We start from the raw sequence: 20,856 nt of genomic DNA, 5'->3' as shown, positions 1-20,856 counted from the left end.
ATTTGATATTTGAAAACAATTTTTTTGTATACTTAGGTTTGTCTTAAACTTTGAATGTTTTTGAAAACTCAATTAAAAGTGTTTAAATAATATTTGATTATGGTATGAAAAGGTTACAAAAAGAATATTTTCCACCTTGTCTTAAGGCTCACTATTTGGTTCTTAAGTTGTTATTTTTGATGGAAATACAATTTTGGGGTTGGATTTTGATTGATTCGGTGCACTTGCGACTATTTGAAGTTCTTATAGTGGATCCGCATTATGCCAGTTTAGCATAAATCAATAATTTATATATTCTTTTTTCTTAGAACCCCATTCAATTTTCTAGAAATTTAAATTATAATATTATGCTATAAAAATATTTTTAAATACAGGGTGTGGAAGAGTCTTTGGTCTGCAAAAGCATGCACACTAGAATCCTGTTTGGACGAACAAGAACACCAAAAGCTTGATATTTGTTGATTAGGACCACTACATCTCCTAGTGTTAACAACTCACTGCAACACCAAGCTCCCATTCCAATTTATTAAAAGTCTTTCTGTTTACACTCTCCCAAGAAGTTCCGGTTTCTCTTAAATCCTTTCTTACGGCCCCCTCCCATCCCACTCAGGGACGACCTGCTTTTCATTTGGCCCTAGATGGTTGGCCGAAAAGACCAATCTTTTGGTAATACGATAAGCATTATGAATAATCAATATAAGACTTACCCGCCTCCTCCCCCGTAGCCTCCTCCGCTCCGACTCATTTTGTTTGATTCTAGTCTTGCATTTATTCGAGTGAAGCTGAGAAAACCATCAGTAACATCTCTAATTAGGCTTCTTCCACTTCTGTCAAAGTCAGCATTATTTATTGCTCCAATCTGATCCAGAATGAAGTTAAAAGCATCATTTACATCAAACCTTGTGCTGTTCCCAATAAATGTTTCCAAGTTTTGACTTAAACGGGATGCAGTGTAAGCAGAGCTCAATGCTCTCTCGCTGAGACTTTCTTCGAGGTAGAGGTCTACTTTTGACAGAACTTCCGCAAAATATGCGTCTAGAACTTGAGAATCATTTGTGTAAAGTAACTTTGAAGAAGCCAAAGACGGTAGAAGAAGTAATGCAATACAAGCGCTTGGCGTCTAAAAAAAATTAAAATCTTTAAAAGCCGAACTTTGAGTTGGAACTTAGAGACAAAGATAGAAAAAGAAGAAGATAGAACATATCCTGATCGTCAACTCTTTATTGCTAAGAGCGACTTTAAAGGTATTCTTTTATTTGATTGTTAAATAAACTTGACAGGGGGCTGATGCTCCACAGCGTTGAATTGAACAACACAGAATATTTCGGACTATTCTGCAAAAATTGCAAATTTAACCGATGTATTATTTTTATTTATTTTTTCAAAGCTGCATTGTATAAATAAAATATATTGCTGAAAATTTGTATCCTTGCACAAATAATGAAAATGATAGTGAACAAGTTAATTATTTTGAGAGATTGCATCGCGCGTTTTTATTTTGCCTAATGGGTTTAACTAAGGATTAAATAAATAAAAAACAAGTTTTTTTTCAACTGAAAGTAAGGAGCAACATTAAAAATTAAAACGAGCAGAAATTATTACGTATATGAGGGGATTTGCCCCCTAGTCAATACCTTGTTCTTTACACTAAAGTTCGAATTTTGTTCGAATCACAAATCTCTGAATCACAAAGCCCGTTTAATTAGAATAGATAGTTCTTTGAAAGCACAAAAAAAACTTTAGCGTAAAGAGTGAGGTATTGATTAAGGGGTGAACTCCCTCATATACGTAATAATTTCTATTCGTTTTAAGTTTCAATGTTACTTTGAGTTGAAAAAACTTGTTTTTTTATTTCTGATCGTTTTTTAAATAATGCTGGGAAATCCGGCACCCCCTTCATAGAAACTTCGTCCCTTCTCCTAAGGAAACGTCCTCCATGGAACGATTCTCCCACGTAACCCCCTCCTCTCACTCCCCCCCCAACCAGAAAAAAATCCCTCCTAAAAATGTTTGTATACTTCCCAATAACAAATACTATCAGAGGCAACGCTATACCGTTGTCAGAGGCAACGCTATAGCGTTGCGAATAGAAAAGGCCATACGGCTCCAATGTTTTATTTTTTTCCCCCAGAGGATCTTAATACGGAAGGGGTCGTCATATAAACTTCAAAGATGGCTCATTCGGTTGGAAATCGAGAGTTCTAGTGCCCTTTTTAAGGGTCAAAAGTGATTAGAAGGCGACTAACACCCCTTCCACACCCACTATGTCCCCAAACACATCCAATCCAAATTTGTTCTAAGTAGTTGATTTCCAAATATAAATTATTTCTTTGAGGAGGACACTCCCCCCACAGCCCTCTGGGTAAGGGTTGTAAGTTATACCCTGGGGGCATATCAGCTTTTTATAGAAAGCCATGTCCTAGAAACTTCAAAAAGGGATGATTCGATTGGAAATTGAAAGAGTTATTGCCCTATTTAATAGTGGAAAGTGCTTGAAAGGCAACTGACCCCCCTCTCACGCCCACCTTTTCCCCAAACACATCCAATCAAAATTTTGAGATAGCCATTTTGTTCAACGTAGTTGAAAGGTCTGGAACTTATGTCTATGACGATGACAACCGCCCCCCCCCCCTACAGCCCTCAGAGCAAGGGATGTAAGTTATGCCCTAGGGACATGTGAGATTTTGCTAGAAAGTGTTGTCGTAGAAACTTCAAAAATGGCTTATTCGATTGGAAATTTAAATGGCTAGTGTCATTTTTAATATCGAAACTGATTGGAAGGCAACTAACACCCTTCCACGCCCACCATTTCCCCAAACACATCCAATCAAAGATTTTAGATAGCTATTTTGTTAAAATAGTTCAAAGATCATATAACAAAAACTCTGGTGTCAACACAGCCCCCCAGGGCCCGGGGGCCGGCGTTGTAAGTTATGCCCTGGGGACATATACGGTTCCTATGGAAGGGTTGCTCGTATAAACTTCAGAGAGGGCTCATTTGATTGGAAATTGAAAGTTCTAGTTCACTTTTTAAGAGTCAAAAGAGATTGGAGGGCACCTAGCTCCTCCCCCTCCCCTCCCGCGTCCTTTTTTTCTCAAACCCATGTAATAAGAACTTTGACATAGCCGTTTTTAAAAAAATAGTTCAAAGACCATATAAAAAAACTCCGGGGTAGACACCTCCCCCCAGGGCACAAGGGCAGGCTTTGTAACTTATGTCCTGGGGGAATATATAGTTCTTATGGAAGCGATGCTCGTAAAAACTTCTCAGAGGGCTCATTTGATTGGAAGTTGAAAGTTCTAGTTCAGTTTTTGAGAGTCAAAAGAGATTAGAGGGCAATTAGCCTCCCCCTCCCCACCCCCGGTGCCACTTTTTTCCCGAATGCATCAGATAAAATTTTTGAGATAGCCATTAATTTTAAAATTGTTCAAAAGTCAGATAACAAAAATCAGGTGTTGACACAACCCCTCAGGACCCGGGGGCAGGCCTTTTAAAATCTGGGGTATATATGGTTCTTATGAAAGGGATGCTCGTAAAAACTTCAGAAAGGCCTCATTTGATTGGAAATTGAAAGTTCGAGCTCACTTCTTAATAGTCAAAAGAGATTCGAGGGCAACTAACCACCCCCCCCCCGCACCTTCTTTTCCAAAACCATCTGATGAAAACATAAAGAAAGAAAAACGAGCAAAAATGGGGTTTTTTAAACCCCATTTTTGCTCGTTTTTCTTTCTTTATGTTATGTAAGGCCAATGTGGTTTAAGAAATTATCTGATGAAAATTTTGCGATAGACATTTTGTTAAGAAAAATGGTTCAAAGCTCGAATAAGAAAAACTCCGGTGTCAATACAACCTGCCAGGGCCCGGGGGAAGGCGTTCTAAGTTATGCCCTAAAGGCATGTATGGTTCTTATGAAAGGGATGCTCGTATAAACTTCATAGAGGGCTCATTTGATTGGAAGTTGAAAGTTCTAGTTCACTTTTTAAGAGTCAACAGATTTAAGGGCGACTAGCCACCCCCCCAAGCCCTTTTTTCCCAAAACCCATCCACTACAAATTTTGAGACCGCCAGTTTTTTAAAAATTGTTCAAAAATTAGATAACAAAAACTCCGGTGTCAACACAGCCCCCCAGGGCCTGGGGGACAGGCGTTGTAACTGTTGCCCTGGCGGTATATATGGTTCTTATAAAAGGGATGCTCGTATATACTTCAAAGGGCGCTTATTTGATTCGCAATTGAAAGTTCTAGTTCGCTCTTTAAAAGTCAAAAGATATCCGAGGACAACTAGCCCCCCCCCCCACACACCCTTTTTTCCCCAAGCCTATCCAATTAAATTTTTAAAATAGCTATTTAATCAAAAATAGTTCAATGCTAAGACAAAAAAAACTCCTGTGTTGACGCAACCCCCTAGGGCCCGGAGGCAGGCGTTAACAGTAATGCACTGGGGGCAGATATGGTTTTTTATGGAAAGGGAAGCTCGCATAAACTTCGGAGAGGGTTCATTTGATTGGAAATTGAAAGTTCTCATTTACTTTTTAAGAGTCAAAAGAGATCGGAGGGTAACTACCCCCCCCCCCTCCATGCCGTAAATGCATCAGTTAAAAATTTTGAGATAGACATTTTGTTAAAAATATTTCAAAGTTCAGATAACAAAAACTCCGGTGTCGACAAATCCCCCCAGGGCCCGAGGGTAGGCGTTGTAAGCTACGTCCTGGGGGCGTATATGGTTGTTATGGAAGGGATGCTCGTATAAACTTCATAGAGGGATCATTTGATTGAAAATTTAAAGTTTTAATTCACTTTTTAAGAGTAAAAAGTGATCTGAGGGCAGCTAGCCTCTCCCCCGAACTCCATTTATTTTTTTCCCAGAGGCACTTCATATAGAAGGAGTCATCGTATAAACTTAAAAGGGGATTCATTCGATTGCAAATCGAGATTTCTAGTGCCCTTTTTAAGAGTCAAAGGTGATCGGAGGGCAACTAGCCTCCTCCCCAAACCCTTTTTCCACAAATATATCTGATTTAAAGTTTGAGGTAGCCATTCCATCAGATAATATTTTTGAGATAGCCATTTTGTTAAAATAGTTCCAAGGTCATATAAAAAAGCTCTGATGTCAACACAACCAATCCACCCCCCCACCACCCCAGGGCCCGAGGACTGGCGTTTTAAGTTATGCCCAGGGTGTCATATAAGGTTCTTATGGAAAGGATACTCGTATAAACTTCAAAGAGGAATCATTTGATTGGAAATTGGAAGTTCTAGTTTAGTTTTTATAAATCAAAAGTGATCGGAGGTCAGCTAGCCCCCCTCTCGAACTTTTTCCTCAAATGCATCAGATTAAAACTTTGAGACAAACATTTTGTAAAAATAGTTCAATGTTCAGATAACAAAAAATCCGGTGTCGAAAAAACCCCACAGGGCCCGGGGGCAGGTGTTGTAAGTAATGCCCTGGGGGGTTATAAGGTTCTTATGGAAGGGATGCTCGTATAAACTTCATAGAGGGCTCATTTGATTGTAAATTCAAATTTCAAGTTCACTTTTTATAAGTTAAAAGTGATCGGAGGGGAGCTAGCCTCCTTCCCCCATGCCTTTTCCCCCAAATGTGTCAAATAAAAATTTTGAGATAGACATTTTGTTAGAAATAGTTAAAAATTTAGATAAAAAAAACACCGGTGTCGACAAAGCCCCACAGGGCCTGGGCGCAGGTGTTGTAAGTTATGCCCTAAGGGTATATGGTTGGTATGGAAGGGATGCTCGTATAGACCTCATAGAGGGCTCATTTGATTGGAAACTGAAAGTTGTAGTTCACTTTTCAAGAATCAAAAGTGATTGAAGGGCAGCTAGACCCCTCCACCACGTCCTTTTCCCCCCAAATGCATCAGATAAAAAATTTTGAGATAGCCATTTTGTTAATAATAGCTCAAGGGTCAGATAACAAAGTTTCCTGTGTCGACACAACCCTCCAGGGTCCGGTAACAGACGTTGTAAGTTATGCTTTGGGGGTATAGATGGTTCTTATGCAAGGGATGCACGTATAAACTTCAGAGAGGGTTCATTTGTTTGGAAAGAGAAAGTTCTAGTTCACGTTTTCAGAGTCAAAAGAGATCGGAGGGCAACTAGCCCTTCCCCCTCCATGCCTTTTTCCCCCAACCAAATCCGATAAAATTTTAAGATGGTCATTTTGTTAAAAATAGTTCAAATATCAAATATTAAAACTTCCGGGTCGACACAACTCCCCAGGGCCCGGTGACATGAGTTGTAAGTTATGCCCTGGGGGTATATATGGTTCTTCTAGAAGGGATGGTCGTGTAAACTTCATAGAGGGCTCATTTGATTTAAAATTGAAAGTTCTAGTTCACTTTTATAGAGTCAAAAGAGATCGAAGGGCAATTAGTCCCTCCCCTTCACGCCCTTATTTCCCAAAACCCATCCAATGAAAAAATTGAGATAGTCAGTTTTTAATAATAGTTCAAACATCAGATAATAAAGCTTTTGAGGTTGGCACAAACCCCCAGAGCCCAGGACCAAGTGTTTTGAGTTATGCCCCGGGATATATAAGGTTTTTTATTTAAGGAGAGGTCATATAAACTTCAAGGAGTGGCTCATTTGATTGGATATTGAAAGTTCTTGTTTCCTATTTATGAGCCAAAAGGGATCAGAGGGCCTCTCCCCCCTCCCAAACACACACACACACTGTGTGTGTGGTCACACACAAATAATGTGTGACCTGATATATCCAATCAAAATTTTGAGATTGCAAGTTTGTTTGAAGTAGTCCAACGATCAGATAACAAAAAATTCGGGGTAAGCATGCTCCCCTCCCCACAGTGCGGGGGAGGGACTTATGCTGCGGGGGCATATAAGGTTTTAATGGAAGAGGTGGTCGTATAAACTTTGGAGGGGAATCAGATGACAATGTGAGTCTCCTCGTTCATCGGATGCGTCCTCCTCACCGTACCCTGAGGGCTGTGGGGGGAGTGTCCTCCTCGAAAACATAATTTCTGTTTGGAAATCAACTACGTAGAACAAAATAGCTATCTCAAAATTTTGATTGGACGTGTTTGGGGAAACGGTTGGCGTGGAAGGGGTGTCATTTGCTTGGAAATTGAAAGTTGTAATTCACTTTTTAAGAGTATTAGTTAAAAAAAAAAACTTTCCGAAAAATAAGTTTTTCAAAGAAAAGTAAAGGCCAGTTTAAACTTAAGCTCAGGAGATACAAATACCTGTTAAAATTCAAACTCAAAATGACAAGAAATTACTACTAAAGAATAAATGAAATCCAAAACGAACAGTATTTAAATAAACAATCATAGCAAAAAAAATCAACAAGTAATAATATAAATGAATAAATAAATCTTAAAGCGATTAATGCTTAGATAGAATATGAAAATCAAGCTGAAAACGAAAACAAATATTTGGCTATGAAAGTATAAATGAAACTTAACACGAACAGAAATTAAATGAACAATCAATGCGAACAAACATACAATATATATTAATGTAAATGAATAAATAAATCTTAAAACGAGTGAAACTTAAATTGAATATGCAATCAAGTTTGAATCGAATAAAAAATAACTACAAACAAGAGTTTGGGTATCGTCTCACTGCAGAAGCCTAAAACATACTGCGTCATTGGCGCTTTACTGAAAACAATTCTTTGAAATATTTTCACTTTTGTAAACTTAAGAAATCAAAAATTAATTAAGATTTCAGGAACAAATATCAGCATATGTATATTAAATTGACAATGCACATTTTTTTTCAGTAAACTCATTTGAATTTTTTTTCAGTAAAGTACAAATTATATTCTGGCTTTTAGAAAGCATAGGGGTTTTGAACCCTACTCACATTAATTTATGACTCGTTTTGAGTTTGACTCTAATATTTATTTTAATTTTTGTTCGTTTTGGGTTTCATTTATTTATTGATACTGATTTGGGGTAGTTGTATGCTTGGTAGATTATATGATAGTCCAGACGCCAGGTGTTGAAAATGTGAACCATACCACGATGGAATGGGGCTGCTACGAGAATTAGCCTACCATCCATCCCCTTAATTGACCATGCGGATACAAAAATACCAATGGCACTTGCTTGCGAGTGGTGGAACACTTTAAAACTTGACATTTTATTATATTTTGGCGTTTCATGCAAGAAAATGCATGTTCCACAAAGTTTGCGGTGCAGTTTTCCGCTCAAATAGAAATGCCTAGAAGCCATAGAATGTTTTCATAACAAACTAACACGATTAGTTACAAAAAATGGCAGAGTTGAAAAATGGCGAAACTATATGAGTCTTGAACAGTCTTGGAAAGTATAAACAAAATCAAATTGAATATTAGATATATAATGACATTAATTGTTGAAAGGTCCATCAGTTCAAGATTTTTTTTCACTGTAATTTTATTTTCATTTTCAATGCTGTAAGAACTGGAAAATAATAAATTTGTAATATACGAGTAATCCGTTTTCAGTGAAGCACCAATGACGCAGAAGGCTTTACGTTTTTACAGTTAAAGAAGGGGGCAGTATCCAAATTTTGCTTGTAGTGAAACTATATTTCTCTTGACCAATCTCGAAAAGAACTAATAAATTAAACTGAATATTTGATGAATATATTTATATATATATATATATATATATATATATATATATATATATATATATATATATATATATATATATATATATATATATATATATATATATATATATATATATATATATATATATATATATATATATATATATATATATATATATATATACATATATATATATATATATATATATATATATATATATATATATATATATATATATATATATATATATATATATATATATATATATATATATATATATATATATATATATATATATATATATATATATATATATATATATATATATATATATATATATATATATATATATATATATATATATATATATATATATATATATATATATATATATATATATATATATATATATGTATATATATATGAGTGCGCGCGCGCGCGCGCGCGCGCGCGCGCGCGCGCGCGCGCGCGCGCGCGCGCGCGCGCGCGCGCGCGCGCGCGCGCGCGCGCGCGCGATATATATATGTATATGCATATGTATATATATATATATATATATGTATATATATATGTATATATGTATATATATATATATATATATATATATATATATATATATATATATATATATATATATATATATATATATATATGTATATATATATATATATATATATATATATATATATATATATATATATATATATATATATATATATATATATATATATATATATATATATATATATATATATATATATATATATATATATATATATATATATATATATATATATATATGTATATATCATATATATATATATATATATATATATATATATATATATATATATATATATATATATATATATATATATATATATATATATATATATATATATATATATATATATATATATATATATATATATATATATATATATATATATATATATATATATATATATATATATATATATATATATCCATATATATATATATGTATATCCATATATATATATATATATATATATATATATATATATATATATGTATATATATATATATCGACTTAAACCTGTATTTGTCTGAAGCCTGTATATATCTGTCTGAAGCCTGTATCTGTATATCGACTTAAACCTGTATCTGTCTTATCCTATTCGACTTAAACCTGCTCTGTCTGAAGTTTTTTATTGTAAATAATGAAGAGATTTCGCTGGATATGGAGATTTCAATGGTGTTTAGTTATTTTTATTCTTATAAAACAGCATTTGATGCTGAACCTGAAAAAAAATAAAAAAAGGCAAAGAAGAAAAGTAATTTTTTTTGGACTATATTTTTATATCCACCGAGGTGAACCTTAATAGTCGTTATTCGTATGACGTCATTTTTAGCGATGGAGCCATTTCAAATTGTACAAGCGTCATATCATTGCAGAAAATATGACATCATTTTGGTATAAACATGATGTCGTTTTCACAATATAATGCTGGATTTTCCTGGCAGTAGATTCATTTATCTTAAAATGTGCTTGAATAAGTTTCTCACAGTTGGTATTCCAGTTTCGTGTGTTGGGATAGTAGTATGTTGGGCTATTAGAAAATATAGACAGCCCAAAACGGATGAAAGTTCTAATGATTATGCAAGAGGGCTTAACTCTCATTCTAGTACGAAGAGTGAGCCCAATTCAGCTTTAGCCTCAACAGAACCTCTTCAAATGGAGCAACGCATTAGAATTGACAATGGAACCCTGATTGACAAAAGCCAGAATTGTGCGACTAGTAAAGTCTATGAAAACATGTTACTTTCTGCTGAAGAAATCATTAAGGACAAGGTTGGTTGTGACGAAAGATGTTCACCGGCAAGTGTTGAAAATGAGACCATAACTGAGGTAACTGCCAAAAAAACTTTGATTGAAAGTAGCAAGGGTGCTTCATGTCAAGAACCTATCCAGGAACAACTTCTAGCAGACGGTGAAAGTTTGTTACTTACTGCAGAAGACATCATTAAAGACGTAGTTGGTTGTGACGAAAGATGTTCACTTGCAAGTGCTGAAAATGAGGCCATAGCTGAGGTAACAGATAAAAAAACTTTGACTGAAAGTAGCAAGGATGCTTCTTATGAAAAACCTACCCAGGAACAACTGTTAGCAGCCGAACATAAACTAATTTTAATGTCTGGTGCTGAAAAATTCAACGAGAAACCGACCAAAGACATTCAGTTTTTGCAAGAAGAAGGGTTATTGTCCACCCCTGAAAAGCATCTGGAGAAATGTTTTAAAAAACAAATGGTTCCAAAAAAGCAACTTAACAAACACTTAAAGCAAGAAATACGTCTTTCGATTGGTCAATTTGACGCCGTGACTACCAGAAAAGGCTCTGGAAAGCTGCCTCAGGAATCACAGCCTGACCGCACGTGGCCATTCCAGCCACCTGTGGCACCATTCCAGCCAGAAGCGGCATCGTTCCAGCAATGCGCGGCACCTTTCCAATCAAGTATAGGACCTATTCAACCACAAGCAGCACCGTTCCAGCCACACTTGCCACCTTTACAGCCAAGTGTAGGCTATTTTGAGCCACGTCCAGCACCCTTCCAGCCGCATATGGTCCCTTTCCAGCCGTATGCGGAACATTCCCAATCATTTATAGCACCATTCCAGACACAATTAGCACCGTTCCAGACCCATGCGGTACCTTTCGGTCCAGGTGCAGACCCGTAGCCGCCGCATATGGCACCATTCCAGCCACAAGCGGCATCGTTCAAACCGAGACTAGAGAATTTTCAACCACGTGCAGCACCGTTCCAGCCACACCATTCAAAGTTTGGTAGATAGTTAAGTTTCATGAGAAGTCCATCAGTTCCATCAGATCCATCAGTTCAAGATTTTTTTTCACTGTAATTTTTATTTTCATTTTCAATGCTGTAAGAACTGGAAAAAAAATAAATTTGTAATATACGAGTAATTCGTTTTCAGTGAAGCGCCAATGACGCAGAAGGCTTTAGGTTTTTACTGTTAAAGAAGGGGGCAGTATGCAAATTTTGATTGTAGTGAAATTAAATTTGTCTTGACCAATCTTGAAAAGAACTAATAAATTAAAATGAACATTTGATGCATAATGATATTAATTGCTAAAAGTTCATTAGTTCAAAATTTTACTTTAATTTTAATATTTATGTTCAATATTAAGTACAAAAGAAAACATTTGTAATATAATTCGTTTTCAGTAAAGCGCCAATGACGCAGTAGGTTTTAGGCTTCTGCAGTGAGACGATACCCAAACTCTTGTTTGTAGTTATTTTTATTCGATTCAAACTTGATTTGCATATTCAATTTAAGATTCACTCGTTTTAAGATTTATTTATTCATTTACATTAATATAAATTGTATGTTTGTTCGCATTGATTGTTTATTTAATTTCTGTTCGTTTTTAGTTTCATTTATACTTTAATAGCAATACATTTTTTTTCGTTTTAAGCTTGATTGTAATATTCAATCTAAGTATTAGTCACTTTAAGTTCTATCTATTCATTTATGTTATTACTTGTTGAATGTTTTTTCCCATTATTGTTGATTTAATTTCTGTTCGTTTTGGGTTTCATTTATTCTTTAATAGTAAGTTCTGGTCGTTTTAAGTTTTAATTTTAAAAAATATTTGTATCTGTTGAGCTTAACTTTAAAATAGTCTTTAATTTTCTTTGAAAAACTTATTTTTCCGAATTTTTTTTTAATTGTTCGTTTTTGATTGCAAAAAGTTTCAAGTTTTTCTGGCCTGGGGGGGGGGTGCTTACTGTCCGATTATTCTTGACTTTAATAACGGATCTAGAACTTTCAATTTAAATCGAATGAGGCTTTTTTCAAAGTCTATACGATTACCTCTTTGATAAAAACTTTATATATGAACAATAGACAGCTTGCATAACTTGTGGACAGCGATTGACAACAATGAATGGATTGAAAAAATAGCTCCAATAAGGGGGTTTAGACCATTTCACTAGCTGACACAAAGGGATCGTGACCGTTTGGAATTGACCTTAATAGAAATTTGTGTGCCAATGCAATTTTGCATCTATCACAGAGTATGGATTTCAACCTTATAATTCGATAAATATAATAGATTTTCTATGTGTTCTTCCCATACAAAACCCCTTCCCATAAGTTATAAACCCCCCTTAATAAGTTATGCCCCATGGCATAACTTACAACGCCTACCCCTTGGCCCTGGTGGGCTGTGTCGACACCGAAGTTTTTTGTTATCAGAACTTTGAACTATTTTAACAAAATGTCTATCTCAAAATTTTTATCTGATGCATATAGGGCGTGGAGGAGGGAGACGGGCTAGTTAACCTTCAATCTCTTTTGACTCTTAAAAAGTGAACAAGAACTTTCAATTTTTCAATTAAATGAGCCCTCTCTAAAGTTTATACGAGCATCCCTTCCATAAGAAATAATATGAAGGATTCGGAGAATCCTTAACTTACAATCCTTGCCCTGAGGGCTGTGGGGGAGTTGTAATCCTCAAAGACCTAATTTCCAAAACTTAAAACTACGTTTAATAAAATGGCTGTCTTAAAATTTTGATTGGATGTGTATGGGGAAAAGGTAGGCGTGAGAGGGGGGTTAGTTGCCCTCAAATCACTTTCGACTATTACAAAGGGCACCAGCCCCTGGAATTTCCAATCGAATAAGCATGTTTTGAAGTTTCTACGACAACGCTTTCTATAAAAACCTTATATGCCCCCAGGGCATAACTTAAAACCCTTGCCCTGAGGGTTGGGGGGAGTATCCTCCTCAAGAATATGTGTTCTATCTGGAAATCAACTACGCTGAACAAAATGGCTATCTCAAAATTTTGATTGGATGTGTTCGGGGGAATGATGGGCGGGGGGGGGGGGGGGGCTAGTTGCCCTCCAATCATTTTCGACTATTAAAAGGGCACTAGCCCTTTAATTTCCAATCGAATGAGCCTGTTTTGAAGTTTCTACGACAAAGCCTTCTATGAAAACCTTATATGCCCCCAGGGCATAACTTAAAACCTTGCCCTGAGGGTTGTGGGGGAGTGTCCTCCTCAAAATATGTTTTCTATCTGGAAATCAACTACGCTGAACAAAATGAATTTCTGAAAATTTTGATTGGATGTGTTTGGGGAAATGATGGGCGTGGGGGGGGGGCTAGTTACACTCCAATCACTTTCGACTATTAAAAAGGGCACTAGCTCTTTTTAAATTACAATCGAATGAGCCTGTTTTGAAGTTTCTACGACAACACCTTCTATAAAAACCTTATATGCCCCCAGGGCATAATCTCAAAATATTGCCCTGAGGGCTGTGGGGGAGTGTCCTCCTAAAAACTATATTTTCTATCTGGGAATCAACTACGCTGAACAAAATGGCTATCTGAAAATTTTGATTGGATGTGTTTGGGGGAATGATGGGCGTGGAGGGGGGCTAGTTACACTCCAATCACTTTCGACTATTAAAAGGGCACTAGCCCCTTTAATTTCCAATCAAATGAGCATGTTTTGAAGCTTCTACGACAACGCCTTCTATAAAAACCTTATATGCCCCCAGGGCATAACTTAAAACCCTTGCCCTGACGGTTGTGGGGGAGTATCCTCCTCAAAAATATATTTTCTATCTGGAAATCAACTACGATGAACAAAATGGCTATTTCAATGTTTTGATTGGATGTGTTTGGGGGAATGATGGGCGTGGGGGGGGGCTAGTTGCCCTCCAATCACTTTCGACTATTAAAAACGGCACTAGCCCTTTAATTTCCAATCGAATGAGCCTGTTTTTAAGTTTCTACGACAACGCATTCTAGAAAAACCTTATGTGCCCCCAGGGCATAACTTAAAACCCTTGCCCTGAGGGTTGTGGGGGACTTTTCTCCTCAAAAATATATTTTCTATCTGGAAATCAACTACGCTGAACAAAATGGTTATCTGAAAATTTTGATTTGATGTGTTTGGGGAAATGATGGGCGTGGGGGGGGGAGGGGGGATAGTTACACTCCAATCATTTTCGACTATTAAAAAGGGCACTAGCTCTTTAATTTCCAATCGATTGAGCCTGTTTTGAAGTTTCTACGACAACGCCTTCTATAAAAACCTTATATGTCCCCAGGGCATAACTTAAAACCCTTGCCCTGAGGGTTGGGGGGAGTATCCTCCTCAAGAATATGTGTTCTATCTGGAAATCAACTACGCTGAACAGAATGGCTATCTCAAAATTTTGATTGGATGTGTTTGGGGGAATGATGGGCGTGAGGGGGCCAGTTACCCTCCAATCATTTTTGACTATTAAAAAGGGCACTAGAACTCTCGATTTCCAATCGAATGAGCCACCTTTGAAATTTCTACGACGACCCCTTCCATATGAAGTGCCTCTGGGAAAAAAATATAATAAAACATTGGAGCCGTATGGCCTTTACTATAGGCAACGCTACGGCGTTGCCTCTGAAAAAGTGATCGGAGGGCAGCTAGCCTCCCCCAACACTCCATTTATTTTTTTCCCTGAGGCAATTCATATAGAAAGAGTCGTCGTGTAAACTTCAAAGAAGGCTCATTCGATTGAAAAATCGAGAGTTTTAGTGCCCTTTTTAAGAGTCAAAGGTGATCGGAGGTCAGCTAGCCCCTCCCAAGCCCATTTTTCCACAAATGTATCTGAGAGACAATTTGAGGTAGCTGTTTTGTTAAAAATAGTTCAAAGATCATATAAAAAACTGATTTCCGTATTTCTATTTCGTTAAAAATAGTTCGAAGGTCAGATAAGAAAAACTCCTGTGTCGATGCAACCAGTTAACCTCCCCCCCACACCCCATTTATTTTTTCCCAGAGGCACTTCATATGGAAGGGGTGGTTCTATAAACTTCGGAGGGGCACATTCGATTAGAAATTGGAAGTTCTAGCGCCGTTTTTAAGAGTCAAAACTGATCAGAGGGCAACTAGCCACCCACGGCCTTTTTCCCGCAAACACATCCGATAAAAATTTTGGGATAACGTTTTTGTTAAAAATAGTTCAAAGATCAGATACAAAATAACTTCAGAGTCGACAACATCCCCAGGGCCCAGGGGTAGGCGTTGTAAGTTATTCCCTGGGGGCATATATGGTTCTTATAGAAGGGATGATCGTATAAGCTTCAGGGGGAACTCCTTTGATGGGAAATTGAAAGGTTTAGTTCACTGTTTAAGATCCAAAAGAAACCGCAGGGTAACTACCCCCCCCCCCTAGCCTTTTCCCCCAAACCCATGCGATAAAAATGTAAAGATAGCCATTTTGTTGAAAATATCTCAAACATCAAATAACAAAACCCCAGGGTAAACATAAGCCCCCAGAGCCCGGGGGTAAGTGTTTTAAGCTATGCCCCGGGGGCATATAAGGTTTTTTGTAAGGGATGGCCATAAAAACCTCAGAGGTGGCTCTTTTTATTAGAAATTGAGAATTATAGTTACCTTTTTATGAGTAAAAAAGAAATGCAGGGCATCTACCTCCCCCTCCCCCCAAAAAACACACACACACACATACCCTCTTTTCCCCAAATGCATCCGATCAAAATTTTGAGATTCCCAGCTTGTTTGAAATAGTTCCACTTGCAGATAACAAAAACTTCAAGATTAACATACCCCCCCCCTCCCAGAGCCCGGGGGAGAATTTTAACTTATACCCTGGGGGCATATAAATTTTTTATGGAAAAAGTATTCGCATAAACCTCGGAGGGGACTCGAATGATTAAATTTGAAGGTATAATTCCCTTTTATAAAAGTCAAAAGGGATATGATGGCAACTAGTCCCCCCCCCAACCCTCTTTTCTCCGAGTGCGTCCGAATGAATTTTTTATATAGCCATTTTGTTCAAAAAAGACCGAATATTTATATAGCAAAAACTCCAGGGATTACATAAGCCCCCAGAACCTGGGGACAAGTGTTGTAAATTGTGTCCTGGGGGCATATAAATTTTTAAAGGAAGAGATGATCGTATAAACTTAAGAGGGAGCTCATTCCATTGTAAATCGAAATTTCTAGTGCCCTTTTTCAGAGTCAAAAGTGATCGGAGGGCAAGTAGCTCCCCCCCCCCAAAGCCCTTTTTTTCCCAAATACATCCGATCAAAATTTTGAGACAGCCATTTTTCAAAATAGTTTAAAGATCAAATAACAAGAAATCAGGAATCGACAAAACCCCCCAAAGCCCGGGAGAAGTGTTGTAAGTTATGTCCCGGGGGCATACAAGGTTTTACGAAAGGGTGGTCGTATAAACATCAGAGGTTGCTCATTCTATTGGAGATTGAAAGTTCTATTTACATTTTTAAGATTCGTCAAAAGTAATCAGCAGGCATAGACCCCCCTCCCCCCACACACATACACAGACACAAACCCAAAATTGCATCCTCAATCTTTTCCCCAAATGCATCCGCTCAAAATTTTTAGATAGTCAATTTGTTTGAAATAGTCTAACGATCAGATGACAAAAAATTTGGGGTCAACATACCCTGACCCCGACTCCCCGGGGCAAAGGCTGTAACTTATGCCCTGAGGGCATATGAGGTTCTTATGGAAGAAGTAGTCATATAAACCTCGGAGGGGATTCAAATGATTAGAAATTGAAAGTTCTAATTCCCTATTTAAAAGTCAAAAGTAATCCGATGGCAACTAGCCTCCCCCCATCAGACTATAAAAATTTTAAGATAGCCATTTTATTAAAAATAGTTATAAGATCAGATGAAAAAATTCTGAGGTCAACACCCCAGCCCCCTGAGCCCAGTGGCAATTGTTTGAAGTTATGCCCCGGGGGCATATAAGGTTTTTATAGAAGAGGCAGTCTTATAAACTTCGAATGGGGCTCAATTGACAATAAACTCAAAGTTCTAGTTCCCTTTTTAAAAGTCAAAAGCGATCTAATGGCAACTAGCCCCCCCTCCCCTACGAAGCTTCTTTTCCGCAAATGCGTCCGATCGAATTTTTTATATAACTATTTTGTTCAAAATAGACTAAAAACTCCAGATAACTCCATATAACAAAAACTCCAGATAACTCCATATATTAAAAACTCCAGAGATAACACAGCCCCACAGAACCCGGGGGCAAGTGTTGTAAATTATGCCCCCGGGCATATAAGGTTTTTATGGAAGGGATTGTTTTCATTCGATTAAAAATCAGAATTTCTAGTACCCTTTTTAAGAGTCAAAAGTTATCGGAGGGCAAACTACCCCCCTGCCAAGACCTTTTCTTCGCAAATACATCTGATCAAAATTTTAAGATAGCAATTTAGTTCAAAATAGTTCAAAGATAACATAATAAAACTCTGGGGTAGACACAACACCCCAGAGCCCGGGGGCAAGTGTTCTAAGTTATACACCGGGGGCAAATAAGATTTTTATGTAAGGGGTGGTCGTATAAACTTCAGAAGTGGCTCATTTGATTGGAAATTGAAATTTTGGGTTACTTTTTTAACAGTTAAAAGTGAAAGGAGAGCGTCTACCCCTCCTCCTTATTCACACACACCCTCTTTTCCCCAAATGTATTCAATTAAAATTTTGAGGTAGTCATTTTGTTTGAAATAGTAAACCGATCACATAACAAAACATCTGGGTTAACATAACCCCATCCCCGAGTCTGGGGGAAGGGTTGTAACTTGCGTCCGGGACATAGAAAGTTTTGTAACTTGCGTCCAGCCCTATGAGGTAAATTATAGAGTAATGCCTTTTGAAAAGTACTGTTTAGTATTGGGGTATGAATAAAGTCAAAATTAGTAAATTCGTATATATTGTAAGCAATGGTATGACAGCCCATATGAGGGAAATGATAAAATAAAGCCTTTTGGAATGTTTGGCTTAGTATTAGGAATATGCATAAAGTTGAAATTAATAAAGCCTTATATGTCTTAAGTGATGATACAACAGCTTATATCAGGTAAATTATAGAATAATACCATTTGAAAAGTATTGTTTTTTTATTAGGGTATGTATAAAGTCAAAATTAATAAAGTCATATACATTTTAAGCGATGATATAAAAGCCCTAAGACAGAAATGATAAAATAAAGCATTTTGAAAATTATTGCTTTGCATAAGGGCTATGCATAAAGTCAAAATTAGTGTATTCGTATTTATTCCAGCGATGATACAACAGTTTATAAGAGGGAAATGATAGAATAACGCCTTTTAAAAAGTATTACTTAGTATTGGAGGGTGTATAAAGTAGAAATTAATAGTCATATATATTTTAAGTGATGATACGACACCCCTTTGAGGTTAATGATAGAATAATGCCTTTTTGAAAAGTATTGCTTATTATTAGGGATACCCATAAAGTCAAAATTAATAAGGTTGTATATATTTTATGCAATTATATGACGGTCCTATGCAGGGAAAAGATAGAATAATGCCTTTTGAAAAGTATTGTTTAGTATATTGGTATGCTTAATGTCAAAATAGTATTGGGACATGCATAAAGTTAAAATTAATAAAGTCTTATATACTTTAAGCGATGCTATGACAGCAATTAAGGGAAATGATAGAAGAAAGCCTTTTCAAAAGTATTTCTTAGTATTAGGGATATACGTAAAATCGAAATCAAAAAATTCGTATATATTTTAGGTAACGATACAACAACTCAGATGAGGGAAATGATAGAAAAATGCCTTTAAAAGAAATGTTTAGTATTGGTGTGTGCATAAAGTCGAAATAAGTAAAGTCCATATATAGTTTAAGAGATGATACGATAGCCCTGTGAGGGAGATGATAGAATAAAACCTTTTGAAAAGTATTGCTTAGCATTAAGGATTTTCATAAAGTCAAAATTAACGAGGTTGTATATATTTTAAGTGATGATACGACAGCTCTCTGAGGGAACTGATAGAATGATGCCCTTTGAAAAGTATTGTTAAGTATTGGGGTATGCATAAAGTCATAATTAATAAAGTCGTATATATTTTAAGTGACGATATGATAGCCATAAGAGAAAAATGAAAGAATAAAGCCTTTTGAAAAATATTGCTTAGCATTAGGAATATGCATAATTTCTAAATTAATAAAGTTTTATATATTTTAAGCGATCCTACAACGGCCCTATGAGATAAATAATAGAACAATGCCTTTTTAAAACTATTACTTAGTATTAGGGTATGCATAAAGTCAAAATTAATAAATTCATATATAATTCAGGCGATGATACGACAGTCCTATGTGGAAAACGTATAAAATAATGCCTTTTAAAAAGTATTGTTTAGTATTGTAGTATGTATAAAGTTGAAATCTATTAAGTTGTATATATTTTAAGCGATGATACCTCATCTCAAATGGGAGAAATGATAGAAAATGCATTTTCAAAATATTGCTTAATATTGGGGTGTGTATACAGTTGAAATTATTAAAATCATATATATTTTAAGTGATGATACGCCATCCATAAGAGGGAAATGATAGAATAATGCCTTATGAAAAGTATTGTTTAATATTGGGGTATGCATAAAGTCAAATTTGATACAGTCGTATATATTTTAAGCGATGATATGACAGCCCTACAAGGGAAATGATAGAATAAAGCCTTTTGAAAAGTATTGCTTAATATTGGAGTTTGCAGAAAGTCGAGATTAATATGGTCGTATATATTTTAAGCGATAATACGGCAGCTCTATAAGTAAAATGAAAGAAAAATACCTTTTGAAAAGTATTTTTCAGTCTTGGGGTATGCAAAAAGTCAAAATTGATAAATTCGTATATATTTTAAGCGATGATATGACAGCCCTATGAGGGAAATTGTAGAATAAAGACTTTTGAAGCATTTTTTACTATTGGGGTATTTATAAAGTCGAAATTAATAAAGTCATATATATTTTAAGTGTTGTTATGATAGCCCTGTGAGGAAAATAATAGAATAATTCCTTTGGAAAAGTATTATTTAGTAATGGGGTATGCATAAAGTCGAATTTAATAAGGTCATATATGTATTTTAAGTGATGATAAGACAACATTATGAGGGAAATGATAGAATAATTCCTATTCTCTACTGTCATCATCTATTCATATACAATCATAGATGACAATTTTTTGTTTTACTGCCCCAAGTACTGCCATTTTGCCCACCTTAGGGTAAACGCAGCTAACCTTCCACAACCCTTTCACTGCCACATCTACGATTGTATATGGATAGATAATAGCAGTAGAGATTCGCCGTTATTCTATCATTTCCCTCATAATGCTGTCGTATAATCACTTAAAATATATATATGACCTTATTAATTTTGACTTTATGCAGCCCCAATGCTAAACAATAATTT

General features: G+C 36.0%; 1 protein-coding gene across 1 annotated transcript in view; it reads right to left on the bottom strand.

The window, feature by feature from the left end:
- LOC148954797 (uncharacterized) overlaps positions 1 to 20,856 on the bottom strand; it is a 44,247-nt gene that overhangs the window by 9,834 nt on the left and 13,557 nt on the right. The window contains exon 2 of the mRNA XM_089105167.1: positions 708 to 1,120. Coding sequence (XP_088961293.1) covers positions 708 to 1,120 — 413 coding nt within the window. The remainder of the gene's footprint in view (positions 1 to 707; positions 1,121 to 20,856) is intronic.

This window comes from Artemia sp. Qi Xiang Cuo, chromosome 2, assembly GCF_049724085.1.
Source record: "Artemia sp. Qi Xiang Cuo chromosome 2, ASM4972408v1, whole genome shotgun sequence".
In the NCBI taxonomy this organism is placed as follows: Eukaryota; Metazoa; Arthropoda; class Branchiopoda; order Anostraca; family Artemiidae; genus Artemia; species Artemia sp. Qi Xiang Cuo.
This window is presented reverse-complemented; position numbering and strand designations above follow the sequence as displayed.